The 13,569-nt window shown below is 47.7% G+C and overlaps 1 protein-coding gene across 2 annotated transcripts in view; it reads right to left on the reverse strand.

Moving 5' to 3' along the window:
- Nucleotides 1-3,945: 3,945 nt before the first annotated feature.
- The window catches only part of Pdss2 (decaprenyl diphosphate synthase subunit 2), a 231,586-nt gene continuing 221,962 nt past the window's right edge, over nt 3,946-13,569 (reverse strand). For both annotated transcript variants that reach the window (XM_028769082.1, XM_028769083.1), the window contains one exon: nt 3,946-4,752. In XM_028769082.1, coding sequence (XP_028624915.1) covers nt 4,594-4,752 — 159 coding nt within the window. In that variant the 3' untranslated portion in view covers nt 3,946-4,593. The remainder of the gene's footprint in view (nt 4,753-13,569) is intronic.

Consider the following 13,569-nt stretch of genomic DNA (forward strand, 5'->3'; position numbering starts at 1 on the left):
AGCAGGAACAGCAGGAGCAGCAGCAGGAGCAGCAGCAGGAGCAGCAGGAACAGCAGCAGGAGCAGCAGAAGAGAGTGGGCAAAAATAGCAACAACAGAATAAGCTCACATATTTGCAGCATGAACAATTTTACATCAAAGATCATTTTGTTTGTGTCCCTTTGAACAAACCCTAAGAGTGTCCTTCTAAGTCTTTGAAGAAGTGAAGGGGGCTTCTCATCCCACAGAATGACTTCTCAATGGTGCTGGCCACGAGAAGCTATGGCCAGCCGACAGAATGCTTCTTTGGTCTGAAGACACTGGATTCTGAGATGGAAGATGTGGGTGTGGCAGGGAACGGATGCAGACCAGCGGTATCTTGCATACCACCAGTGCCACTAAGGCAGTATCAGGTCAGAACATGTCCTGTATCAGAGGCTAGCTTTTAGAGCTCACCTTGTAGCAGAGGCTAGCCTTTTAATACTTGTTAGTAACAGCTGTGAAGCCTGCATGCAATGGAAAAATGTACATAGAGACAGGAGGACCCAGGGTGGAGTCCATACCATAATCACAACATACAAAGAAACATTCCTGACAAGTAAGCTGGAAGAAGCCAGATATGACAGTGTGGCCTGTAAGCCCGGGGCTTGGTAGGATGAAGCAAGAATATTGACAGCCATGAGTTTGAGGCCAGCTTGGAAAACACAGCGACGCCTTGTCTAAAAAACAAAACTAAACCAACCAACCAAGCAACCAAGCAACCAAGCAACCAACCAAAAAACCCAAACCTCCTAAAAGCCAAAGAAAGTGAAGAAAAAACATCTCAAAGACACAAATAAAATGGCAGTGGATTGCAAATGGCCCAGGCTGTCCTTAAACTTACTGTGCAGCTATGTACTGAACTTGTGATCCTCCTGTTTCTATCTCCGGAATACTAGAATCACAGGAGTTTACTATTAGGCCTGGTTTCACTGGATACTGGGAATTAAACCAGGGCTTTGTGCAAACATCTACTAACTGAGCCATAGGCCCATTTAAAAAAAAAGTTATTTATCTTTATGTGTAAGAGTGTTTGCATGTACGTGTGCTATGTACACACATGCCTTGTCTCCGTGGAGACTAGAAGAGGGGATTCAGATTCCCAGAAACTAGAGTTACAGACAGTTGTGGGCCACCATAGGGGTACTGGGACTGAACCTAGGTCCCAGTTAGCCAGTACGCTAAACCTCTGGGCCACGCCCCCAGCCCCACCCACTTTTCTTTTAGCGTTGGATGTTGAATCTCAGGGCTTTGAGAAAGCTAGTCTGTACTCTACTGCTAATCCACATCCCCATCAGTGAACGACACGCTTCCCCATTGCTTCTAGCAAGCACAAAGTCCTATCCTCCTTAGTACTGCATAAGCCATATGTGGGACACACGTCTGCAATCCCAGCACTCACCAGGTGGAGGCAGGACAATCAGAAGCTCAAGATCATAATTGGCTACACAGCTAGCCTGGGCTTTATTGAGACCCTGTCTCAAAAAAGGAAACCAAATTCAAACAATATGAAAGAGATTTGGGGGCCGAGGGTTATGTAACTCACCAGCAGAGCACTCCTTAGCACTAGTGAGGCTCTGTATTGTAGTTTCTGGAGAAATACAATCAAAATGTCTAGGATAGACTGTCTCTTGGAGCTTGGTCACAGGGCTCAGGGGCTCTGCAGGTGTCCTTTAGGGGTCTGCCTGTGACCCTGAAGCTATTAAGAGAGGGTAGTGCAAGCCGGGCAGTGGTGGCGCACGCCTTTAATCCCAGCACTTGGGAGGCAGAGGAAGGTGGATTTCTGAGTTCGAGACCAGCCTGGTCTACAGAGTGAGTTCCAGGACAGCCAGGGCTACACAGAGAAACCCTGTCTCAAAAAACCAAAAAAAAAAACAAAAACACAAACAAACAAACAAACAAACAAACCCAATGGACTGTAAGGGTTTCTGGGGTTTTGACTTTTGGATGTAGTCAGACTGTAATACTGACTGGTCTGGACCTCACCCTGTACATCAGGCTGCCCTTTAAGTCAGAGTTCTGCCAGCCTCTGCTTCTGGAGTGCTGAGCTTTAAAGGCCTGTACCACCCACTCCACCCTGCAAGATGGCTTCTTCTAAAGCGGGGAGAGAGAGAGAATGGAGGAGACAAACAGGGTAAAGAGAAGGACTTGAGGCATGGGGAGAAGGGAGCATGGATAGCCAGTGACGAAGAAAGGGAAGATTCAAGAACAGGGTGCGGAGCCGAAAGATGGCCCGTCAGGTAAAGGCATTGTGTTGTTGCAAGCGTGAGATGCTGAGTTCCTGTTCCAGTATGCCTGTCCATGGCTGGCGGTGTTCATGCGTGTGCCTGTAACTCCAGCGCTGTAGGGTGGAGACAGCTGGATCTCAGTGCATATAGACAGCACTTGGGAGAGGCAGCCAGGAATACCAGTTCAAGGCCATCTTCTGCTAGCTAGGGGGTTCAAGGCCAGTCTGTGATCCTTGAGACTCTATATTTTTTTTAAAGGAGGGGGCAGAATAGAGGTCACAGAAGTTGCTGGAAGATAAAAGAGAGGCAGAAAGGCTCCAAAGAAGCAAAGATGGGTGTTGAGCCACAGAATCCAGGAGCATGTCACGTGTCAGGTAAGGCGGGTGGAACGGTTTAGGTCATGTGAGCAAGCTGGGCCAGAAGCTCAGTGTTAGCGGTCTCTGAGGCTTCCAAGGTCCCCCTTCCCTCCTCTGGGAGCTGATGCAGCACTTTTCCTAGGTCGTCAGAAATGGTGAACTTTGTATGTTTTCAGACAGGGTCTGTTTCATCCAAGCTGGCCTCTGAACTCACTATGCAGCTTAGCCAGGCTCCCTCGGCCTCCCAGTGCTGGGACTGCAGGTGTGGCCACTCCAGCATGACAGTCACTCACAAACAAACCTGGGAGGGACTCACTCACCTCCTTTCATCTCTTGTTACGGGAGAGGAAATTGAGGTGAGAGGGGAGTGACTTTTGAATGGCCACACAGTGAAGCAGATATGGGGGAGGAAGGGAAGACTCCTCGCTTGTATAGCCGCTCAGCTGCACATCCGGGCTCCTCCTCGGGGAAGTTAACGATTAGAACCTGGCTAGAGCTGTCGCATTGTCACCATAGTTACTAATTAAGCCATGCTCACAGAGAAGACATGGTTCAAGCAGAGTGCCGTTTTCTATGGTCAATCTACATGTTGTGGGTGTGTGACCGTCACTTCTCTTACAGCTTAACCTCTGTGGGCTTACACTTTCTCCTCACCATGGGCCACATGTCCTGGTTGGAACTTTTCGGGGGAGGAATTGAACTAAGATGACTTCTCCTAGTGTTCGAGTGCAGCAGGTAACACAATCTGCTTCCCGTGTTGTCTGTCTTCAGATAGGGCTGTAATTACACACACGAGGAGGAAAGGCAGCTGAGTCTCCGTTGAGATCATTTAAGTAAATTCAGCCTTCTTGTCAACGGGAATCTCGGATTGCATCTGTGCAAACCACGGGTATCGTCTGCGACCACACGGAGACAGAGTCCGATCGCAGGCCTATGTGAGTGTTCTTTCTGTAACTCAATGTCTGTGGCTCAAGATCCAAAGTTGACATTGTGAGGCTAAAACAAAACTCTTACCAACCAGTCCCAGTGTTACAGTTACATTTCTGCAAGCTGTGAAAACCAGAGGGAGTCTCCTAAACAAAGTATCATAAGTGGATACACTGCTTTTGAAATGAAAAAACCCTGGCCTTTGAATTGTGTCTTTTTTGTTTGTTTTCCAGACAGGGTCTCTCTGTGTAGCCCTGGCTGTCCTGGAACTCACTCTGTAGACCAGGCTGGCCTGAAACTCAGAGATCCACCTGCTTCTGCCTCCCGAGTGCTGGGTTTAAAGGTGTGTGCCACCATGCCTAGCTTGAAATGTGTCCTAAATTTGATCTTTAAGAAAGAAAGGCAGACAATTTCTTATACAGTCGAATCAACACTTGGTAACACTTTAATATCCAATTTCAAGTATTTGGCAACTGAACATTTCCTTCACCTCTCCCAAATCAGATAGAAATGAGGATGCACAGGGCTCTCACACTACATGCACAGAGACATGATTTCAAGACAGCAGGCAACACAGATTTCTGCTTAACAAATCTCGCTATTCTCCACTACAATAGACTGGCCATCAGTTTCGATGTGTCTCCCCTGGCTGGCATCCAGTGCTTCGCTTGACACCTGCAGCTACAGCTTGCTCTGTCCTCTTTGGAAGGAAAACCACAGCCACCGCCCTGGCGCCATCCCGGGCTTGGTCCAATCAATAAGGACTTATTTCCTGTCCATTTGCTGAGGTCACAGGAGCGAGCCTCATTAATTATTTCTGTTGCTGCAGCCTCAAGTGTGCTCTGGCGTGACAAGTGAAAACCGCGTGACCTTTCCCTTCTCGGTCTGTTTGTGGTGGTTCCAAAGGACAGATTCATTAAGCACGAGATAAAGGACAGGAACAAAATACATATATATTTCTAAAGTCATTAAACACGTTACTTTTTTCATCACGAAAAGCTCTCCTGTCCACCTCATTTTCTGGGTTTTTCAGTTAAGGAACAATAGTGTCTTTTTAATTTGGTGTCATGAAAATCTGGTCACAGCAAACACAATGTTTTCTAAAGCCGATCTGGCCTCTGAGGGAGGGAAGCTCTCCAGGGCCGCTAGTGCCTTGTTTCCATGGTAACGACACAGGTCAATAGCTGAAGTCACACCTTTGCCAGCTTTGATTGTTTCTCGCAACTGTTAAGAAATAAATGCACAATAAGTCAGTTGTGGTTGTACAGTGAGGACCACAATTTAACTGGGGTGGGGGTGGGGGACAGGAAACATGTAAATCCAGTATTTCTGCTCTCGTCTTGAGAAAGAGGACATGTTTCCAGGTGGTCTCCAGGCACCATCACCTCCCTAAGGCTACAGAAGCCAGCACAATAGGCTCCAATCAGCCCAGTTACTCCTCTGCTCACACCCGCCCCTTGATCTGCACAAAGTCTCACGCTGGGAAGGCAGTAATGAAGGCCAAGCGGTGATGTCTCCCGCATTTGGAATTCAGTGGCCTGATATTTTATGCGGGAGAGGGGGAAAAGCCTCCATTAACATCTTCATTCATACTTAAAAAAAAAAAATTAAAACACCTTATGTTGACATAATAATCAAAATGAAAATTCAAGAAAGACATATAGTATTAAATCTGACTATGACTTATTTAAAACCGAAATATTTTCCTTGGGAAAATGGAACAAAGCATTTTGCAAATGCACTGGTCCTCACTAGCCAGCAGCCTGACGTCAGCCTCTGTGACTGTAAGAAAGGAAGGGCCACAGGGTCAGCACAGGCAGTGCTCACCTTTAATTCCAACTTGGAAGGCAGAGGCAGGTGGATTTCTCTGAGTTAGAGGCCAGCCAGGGCTACATGGCAAGACACTATTTCAAAGGACAAATCAACAAACACAAAAACAAAGAGGGGGCTGCAGATTTGCCTTGGCTTGCACTATCCTCGGTCCTGGTGGCTCCCAACGCCTGTAACTCCAGTCCTGTGGCTTCCACAGCAGCTGGCTGCACTCGTGCACAAGGCCCGACAAGTGACTAACAACACCACCATAAAAACAGTAAACAAAATCACTATATTTAGAGTTAGAAAAGGCTTCACCTTTTGAACTTGTCCTGTTCAACAGTCTTCTCAGTGATGGCTTTAGAAGTCTCCCTCACTGCTGACTCCTCTGACCTTTAGGGAGTGGGTGGGGCCAGGTAGCAAGACCCAGTCTATGAGTCATGGAAGACGCATGTTACGGATGGGCTGCAGCATGGACTGACCATGAGAATCCCTCTAGGGTTTTCCCTCTGGCCCTGGGGACCGCCACACAGCAGAGATCCTCTTCAGCCTGGATACCTGAGTCACAGCAGAGAGCGTTACAGCCTCTCCTGCCAGTGCTGTGAATATCTCCTTTTTGTTTTTGGAGACAGGGTTTCTCTGACCTGGATCCTGCCAGGAAGGCGCTGGCTGTCCTGGAACTCAGAGAGCCGCCCGCCTCTACCTACCTCCCGAGTGCTGGGATTAAAGGGCTGTGCTGCCACCGCCATCGCTGGGATCAGATGTGGACATTCTCACTGACAGTCAGTGAGTACACATCCATCTGTGCAGCTCCTTTGAGCTCTTGGATTTTCCACTTTTTTGCTGTGCTACACTGGCTTCTCATCTTCCCCAGCTGGGTTATTTTCACATCCTAAGGAGCTTTCCCAAACTCCATCCACCAGACCACACTGCCAAAAAGGTTTATACATGCAAATATAGGCTCATCTAAAATCTGTCACTGCCTTCCAACAGCCTTAGCAATTCAGGTTCCCCAGGGGGAATGAGAGCTCTCTCTCTAGTCTCGCCAGCTTCATTTTTCTCCCTTCTATTTTTCGCTCATGTATTAAGGGGAACTAGCTGCAGTTTCCAGAGCTGACACACTGGCTCCCTTGGGGCTGTCTTTCTACTCCTAGTAAGCACCCAGATTTGACCTGGGTGGAAGGCACTCAGTGACCTAGGATGATGGTACCAGGCCTGGCTGCTCTTCTCCCTCTGGAGTATCCTGTGTGTACTAGAGTACAGCGTTACTACAGTGCTGTACTTTAATGTTCTATTCATGTATTGACTTCCCCGTGAGACTTTAAGCTACATACTGTATAATGCATAAAACATGAATAAAAATATATGCTGGTATATTACTCCAATTACAGAATCAAGGGGTCGGAGGTCCAGGGAAGCTCAGTGACTCAGGATAATAGACAGAAGAGGCCACATTTCAGCTTTTCTTACAGTGTGTGTGTGTGTGTGTGTGTGTGTGTGTGCAAGTACACATGCATGCACATAGCCACCAAATTGTGGGTGATGAAGTCAGGTTCTTTTCTTCCATTTTTATGTGGGTTCTGGGGCTCAAACGTCTATCAGGCTTGTCTTTACCTGCTAAGCCATCACACTTTTGGGGGAAGGGGCAGAGCAGACAGCATCTCGCTCTGCCTGGCCTACTCACTATACAGTCTCTGGCTGGCTTCTACTCACAGTGACTCACAGTCTGTCTCAGCCTCCCCCACCCACGAGATGGGTTACAGTATGCACTTCCATCCTCCTCAGAGGCCACGTTTTTCTGCTGCCTTCTCCTGTAGAGCCACTTTCTACTAAACTTTACATTCTGAGCACCCACATGGAGACTGCTCCAGCCTAGGCGTCCCCAGTCTCCTGGGAATGACTGAGCGAGCACCCACATGGAGACTGGCCTAGGCTTCCCCAGTCTCCTGGGAATGACTGAGCGCACAGTCAGACTCAAGTTTCTTTCTTTCTTTCTTTTTTTTTCGAGACAGGGTTTCTCTCTGTGTAGCCCTGGCTGTCCTGGAACTCACTCTGTAGACCAGGCTGGCCTCGATCGAACTCAGAAGTCCACCTGCCTCTGCCTCCCAAGTGCTGGGATTAAAGGCGTGCGCCACCACTGCCCGGCCCAGACTCAAGTTTCTATTGTAGCTCCACCATTTGAGGGAAGCCACTTAACTGTTCTTGGTTCTAAGTGAAGATCATATCAATTCCGTGGGGGATGCTTGGGGGGGCTGCATGAGAGCACAGGTTACTGGATAGTAAAATCCTTGATTACACTCATGGCTACAGCTTAGCCTGCTTAGCTCTCCCTCCAAGGCCTCAGCTTTCATTGACTATGGCATTCCACCTAATCAGATCCAATCAGTTTTGGCTTGATCTACTGTCTCAAAGGTGGCTGGACTCGGATGCGGAAGACACTTGGTAGGAGAGTGTGGCCCTCTTTTTAGTGCTGCAGTGTTCCTGGACCTGGACTGGACAAGTCAGTGTCTTAGACTTCTAGGCTGGCAACTGCAGGCATGTGGGTGTCTGTAAGAGAAGTCAAATGCTGAGTTCCTAAGAGCTCTAGGGGCACCCACCACATGTGAGAGTCATGTCCTCTCTGCTCAAGGACCAGGAGTTAACTAAAGAGGAACTGAAATGCAGCGATACCATGGCAGCGATGTGGTATGGGTGCAGGGCAGGGGAGACGGCGTCAACCAGGACAGATACCAGAAAGTCTTGCAGAGTGGGCTTTGATGTGACGCAGGGTCAAGAGTAGCAAGGTGACTGCAGGGGAGAAAGCAGTGGAGAGCAGCAGAGAGTGCAGGGAGGAACACAGCCAGAGTACAGGGAGGAACACTGCCAGAGTGCAGGGAGGAACACAGCCAGAGTACAGGGAGGAACACTGCCAGAGTGCAGGGAGGAACACAGCCGAGAACGGCACAGCTGGCAGAGCCAGGTCTCAGGGCCCAGCATGGCTCTGAAAAACAGGCTAAATTTTTTTTTTTTTTTTTTTTTAGGTTTTTCGAGACAGGGTTTCTCTGTATAGCCCTGGCTGTTCTGGAACTCACTCTGTAGACCAGGCTGGCCTTGAACTCAGAAATCCACCTGCCTCTCTGCCTCCCAAGTGCTGGGATTAAAGACGTACGCCACCACCGCCCGGCAAAAAAATTTTTTTTTCTTCAAAATTTAATTATAAGCCAGGTGGTAATGGCAGCACACACCTTTAATCTCAGAATTTGGGAGGCAGAGGCAAGCAGATCTCTGAGTGTGAGGCTATCCTGGTCTACAGAGGAAGTTCCAGGAAAGCTAGAGCAACACAGAGAAACCCTATGTTCAAAACCAAAACCAAACCAACACCTGCCCCCTCACAAAATACAAAAAAGAAAAAAACACAAACCAAAATAACAACAACAAACAAACAAAAGAAAGCAAACCCCCAAACAAAACAAAATTTAATTATAAAGTATTTGAAAACTCCAGTGCTGAGTGTGGTAGTCTATGCCTGTAACCCCAGCATCCCAGCACTCAGGAGTTGGAAACAGGAGGATAAGGAGTTCAAGGCCAGCCTGGACTCTGTAAGATGAGGGGGAGCGGGAGGGGCTGTAGGCAGCAGTAAGCTTGTATGTTAGCTCTCCATGTAGCATTTGAAGATTCCTGTGGTACACCTATCATGGCTGACTCCAAGCTGCCATGAGCACAGAATTCTAAAACATTTGATAGTCACCATCAGGAGCTGGCTGGGGCACACTGTTGGCAGCAGACTGTTTCCCCTCGGTTTTCACTTGTATGTAGAGAATATTCTTTTGCATAACCACATCACTGAGATTACACCAGGAGAGTTAACCAGAAACATCTTTTAAAAATCATTTTACTGATCATTATCACTGTGTGTCTACGTGAGAGGGACTGTGGGCACGCAGGCCGCGGGGCGGGGTGAGAGCAGGATGCTTTCAGAGCTTGGTTCTTGCATCGTGGGCTCTGGAAATCAAACTCATGTCAGGCTTCCCAGCAGGTGCTTTTATTTCCTAAGCCACTTTGCCAGCCCAGAAAGTTAACTAGAAAAGTTAGATAATTCCCTAGTATCTTCTAGCTAGTCCTTGTCTTAGCCTCAGCCCAATATTTTTAATTATTTTAATTAAAAGAAAAAATGTGTGTGGGTCTCTTGCCTGCAGGTCTGTCTGCGCATCATGCTTGTGCAGTGCCTGAGGAGGCCAGGAGAGGGCACTGGATGCCCTAGAACTAGAGTCATAGACAACTGAAAGCTGCCCTGTGGGAGCTGGGAATTGAACCCAGGTCCTCTGGAAGAGCAGACAGTATCTTGTTTTGTTTTATTTTCCCCTCTGGAGACATTGTTTCTATGTGTAGCTCTGGCTATCCTGGACTACCTTTGTAGACCAAGCTGGCCTTGAACTCACAGAGAGTGTCTTGCCTCTGCCTCTGGAGTGCTGGGATTAGAGGCATGAGCCATCATGCCTGGCACAGCCAGGCTCCACTCAATGGTTTTCAGCTTTTTTTCCAAACTATAATCAATCAAAGTTCGTACATTACACTTGTTTGCAATGATTTTTTTTTTTATTTGTTTGTTTGCTTGTTATAAGACAGGCTCTTAAGGCCTCTGACTGGCTTTGAACTTGCAAAGATCCTCCTGTCTTTGTCTCCCATTACTGGAATTACAGGCATGTATCATCATGCTTAATTTTGAAATAACATCATAATATCTTTATTTTCTGATCCCTGTCTGTTTTTCCTTTTTCCTTTGGAGACAAAGTCTTGTTATGCATCCTTGTGTGCTAGCTGGTTCTTTTGTCAACCTGACACAAGCTCACGCTGTGTGGGGACAGAACCCTCAACACCTCTACCCAGGTACCTATAAGCAACTCTCGGGACATTGATTAATTGGTTAGCGACTGCTATGGGTGGGCTCAGTGGGGCTTTGGCCTAGAGTGGGTGGTCTGAGTTGTATAAGAAGCAGGCTGCATATAGACAAGACAGTAAGCAACGTACTTTCATGGCTCCTGCCTCAGCTCCTGCTCCCAGGTTCCTGCCTTGAGTTCCTATCCTGACTTCCCTCTGTGATGGATGTGACCTAAGAGTTCTATGAAATAAACCCTTTCACCTAGGTTGTTTTTGGTCATCACAGCAACAGAAACCCTAGCTAAGACAGCCAGGCTAGCCTAAAACTTGGTATGTAGCCAAGGCTGGCCTTGAACTTGTCCAGGACTCTTGCCTCTGTCTTCTGGATACCAGATTATAGGTGTAGGACACTGTGCCCAATGACACTGGCACTGAAAGAGAAACAGGCTATGCTGTAGAATATTTCTATGGTGTAGGATATTTTAAATCCTACATTTCTGTGAGTGTTCCACTTAGTTTGTTTCTTTGTGAACTTTATTTTACTTTAGAGATAAGAGTCTCAAAAGTCTGAGCTGGCCACCAGCTCACTCTGTAGCCAAGGATGACCCTCAGCTTCTGACGCCCCTCTTTTAACTTCTGAGTGCAGGAGACTGTGGCTACATGTGCACCTGCCTTCCTCGCGCCCCCCCCCCCTTTGGTTTTTTGAGACAGGGTTTCTCTGTGTAGCCTTGGCTGTCCTGGAACTCACTCTGTAGACCAGGCTGGCCTCAAACTCAGAAATCTGCCTGCCTCTGCCTCCCAAGTGCTAGGATTAAAGGGGTGCGCCACCACTGCCCAGTGCACCTGCCTTTCTTATGGAACCCAGGGATTCAGACATGCTAGGCAACTGTTCTCTTAACTGAACCACCCCAACCCTTCTGCGAACTTTACTGAAGCAGGCTTAACTTAGTATTTGATGGTAGCTAATAGAACATTTAGTCTCATAATGAGGAGTGCAGCTGGAGTCTGGTAGACCACGTTCCCAGAACAGTCAAAGCCTTAAGGTCAGTTCTTCTCAGGACCTACAGGTAGGAGAGAATTGACTCCCAAAAGTTGTTCCCTGACCGCACATGTATACCTGGGTACACATATGCCTACATAATATACAAACACACAATAATGTAATTTTTTAATTTTATGTAATTATTTTTAATTAAAATATTTAAAATAAAATGTAAAGCTATATTAAAAACATAATTTTTAAAAATCATGAGTTTGAAAAGACACAATAAGTTGAGCTAAATAAAAAAAAAATCTGACCATGAGATTCACATAGGAAACTTTTTAAAAAGCAGATGTGGGCTCACGCCTTTAATCCCAGCACTCAGGAGGCAGAGGCAGGAGGATCTCATCTTTGTGAGTTGAGGACCAGCCTGGTCTACACAGGAAGTTACAGGCCAGTCAGGGTTACACAGTGAGAACCTGACTTTAAAAACAACAATGACAACAACAACAACAAACCAGATGCCACTGCTGCAATCCCAGCAGTCCACCATCTGACAGCTATATGGTGATTCTCTCTCTGCAGGTACCGAGGCCACACTCACAGAGACCGAGGTGAAGCCTGAGAAATGCTTCCTAGATCACTCAGTGATTCAGTGACTATCCGAATCTGAAACTGTCCTTCCTCCCTGCCTCCCTCACTCCCTGCCTCCTTCTCTCCCTCCCTTCTCTTTATTTTTCAGATTGGGGTCTCATTTTGTAGCCCAAACTCCTGTAGTCTGGAACCAGCAGCTACTCTCCTGCCTCAGCATCCAAGGTACATGTATCCAAGGGCCACACCCGGCCAGACAGGTTTGGTTTTGTTTTTTTGGTTTTTCGAGACAGGGTTTCTCTGTGTAGCCTTGGCTGTCCTGGAACTCACTCTGTAGACCAGGCTGGCCTCGAACTCAGAAATCTGCCTGCCTCTGCCTCCCAAGTGCTGGGATTAAAGGCGTGCACCACCACTGCCCGGCTAGACAGGTTTTTTATTTTTGTTTTTGTTTTGAGACAAGCTTTCTTTATGAGGTCCAGGCTAGCCCTGACATTGTGGTTCTCCTGAGTGAACTGATTCCTGAGTCACAGGCTGTGATAATAAGCCTAGCTATGATGATGGCCTTATCTATTAGAAAGTTGGATATAAATTGGAAAACAAACAAAAAAACATGTCCTCCTGACATTGGAGTCCATGAGATAAGTCAGGCCTGGTGGCAGGTGTCTATAATCTCAGTACTGAGTTACCTAGTGAGCCTCAGGCCAGGCTGGGCTCCAGGGAGACCCTCTGTCAGAAACCCATCCCAACCCAACCCAAAAGAGATCACTATGGTTTCGACACCGAGGCAACGCAGAGATAGATTCAGCGGCAGCGTGGTGTAAGGTCATGAGCAGGAACGCACAGGAGGGCTCTGAAGGGTCAGAGAGAGCATAAACAGATGGTTCCTGAATGCTAGGAAGATGGGCAATTGTAATGGCGTCCCAGCAGAGGTCCGTCTTTCTGAAGGAGATCCCAAGCTCATGCCCTGTCAGAGCTACACTGCTGCCCGCACTGTCCCCAGGGCTGGCAGTAAAGTATCCCATGTACTGAGAGACTCTGAACTGAGACTCAGCCACACTTCACAGTGGAGGGCAGTGATTCTGTGGCAGTGCTCAGGCAGAGAGGAGCAAGAGGACCAGCATCCACCAGCTCAAGCCGATAAGTAAGCCACCGAAGTCAGACAAACAAACTGGGGCTTGCACCCCAGGAACTGTTCTCCTATCACGTGGGCCACTCTTTCCGGGCCCCGCCCCAGGGCCGCAGCTGTTGCTGTGGGAGTGCCTCAGTGTGGGGATCTCTCCGTTAAGACTGTTATTTCTGAAGCAGCCATTGCTTCTCTATGTAGCTGAGCCGGACCTTCAGCTTCGCGCCCCTCCCGCCTCCAGCTCCTGAGTGCTGAGACTATCGGCATGTACCACCCACATGTACCACCCACCTTTTAGTTTTAGATTGTATTTTCCTGTATATGGGTGTTTTGACTGAAAGTATATCTGTGTACCACACATATGCTTGGTGCCCTCTTGAGGCCAGAAAGGGGTGTGTGATCTCCAATGGCTGGTATCTCAGATGGCTGTGACCCACCGCGTGGGTGCTGGGAATTGACCACTGAACCACCTTTCTAGTCCCCCACACATGGTTTTAATGTTGTATGGGGGGGGGGGCTTCATGAATGCTAGACAAGTATTTCCCAGTTAAGATACATCCTCAGCCCATAATCCCTCTTTTATTTATTTTAAAATTATCACTATTGCCTGTGTGCATGTTAATGTGCCGTGGTACACACTATTGCCTGTGTGTGTGCATGTTAATGTGCCATGGTA

This window comes from Grammomys surdaster, unplaced genomic scaffold (genome assembly GCF_004785775.1).
Source record: "Grammomys surdaster isolate TR1022 unplaced genomic scaffold, NIH_TR_1.0 190, whole genome shotgun sequence".
Taxonomy (NCBI): Eukaryota; Metazoa; Chordata; class Mammalia; order Rodentia; family Muridae; genus Grammomys; species Grammomys surdaster.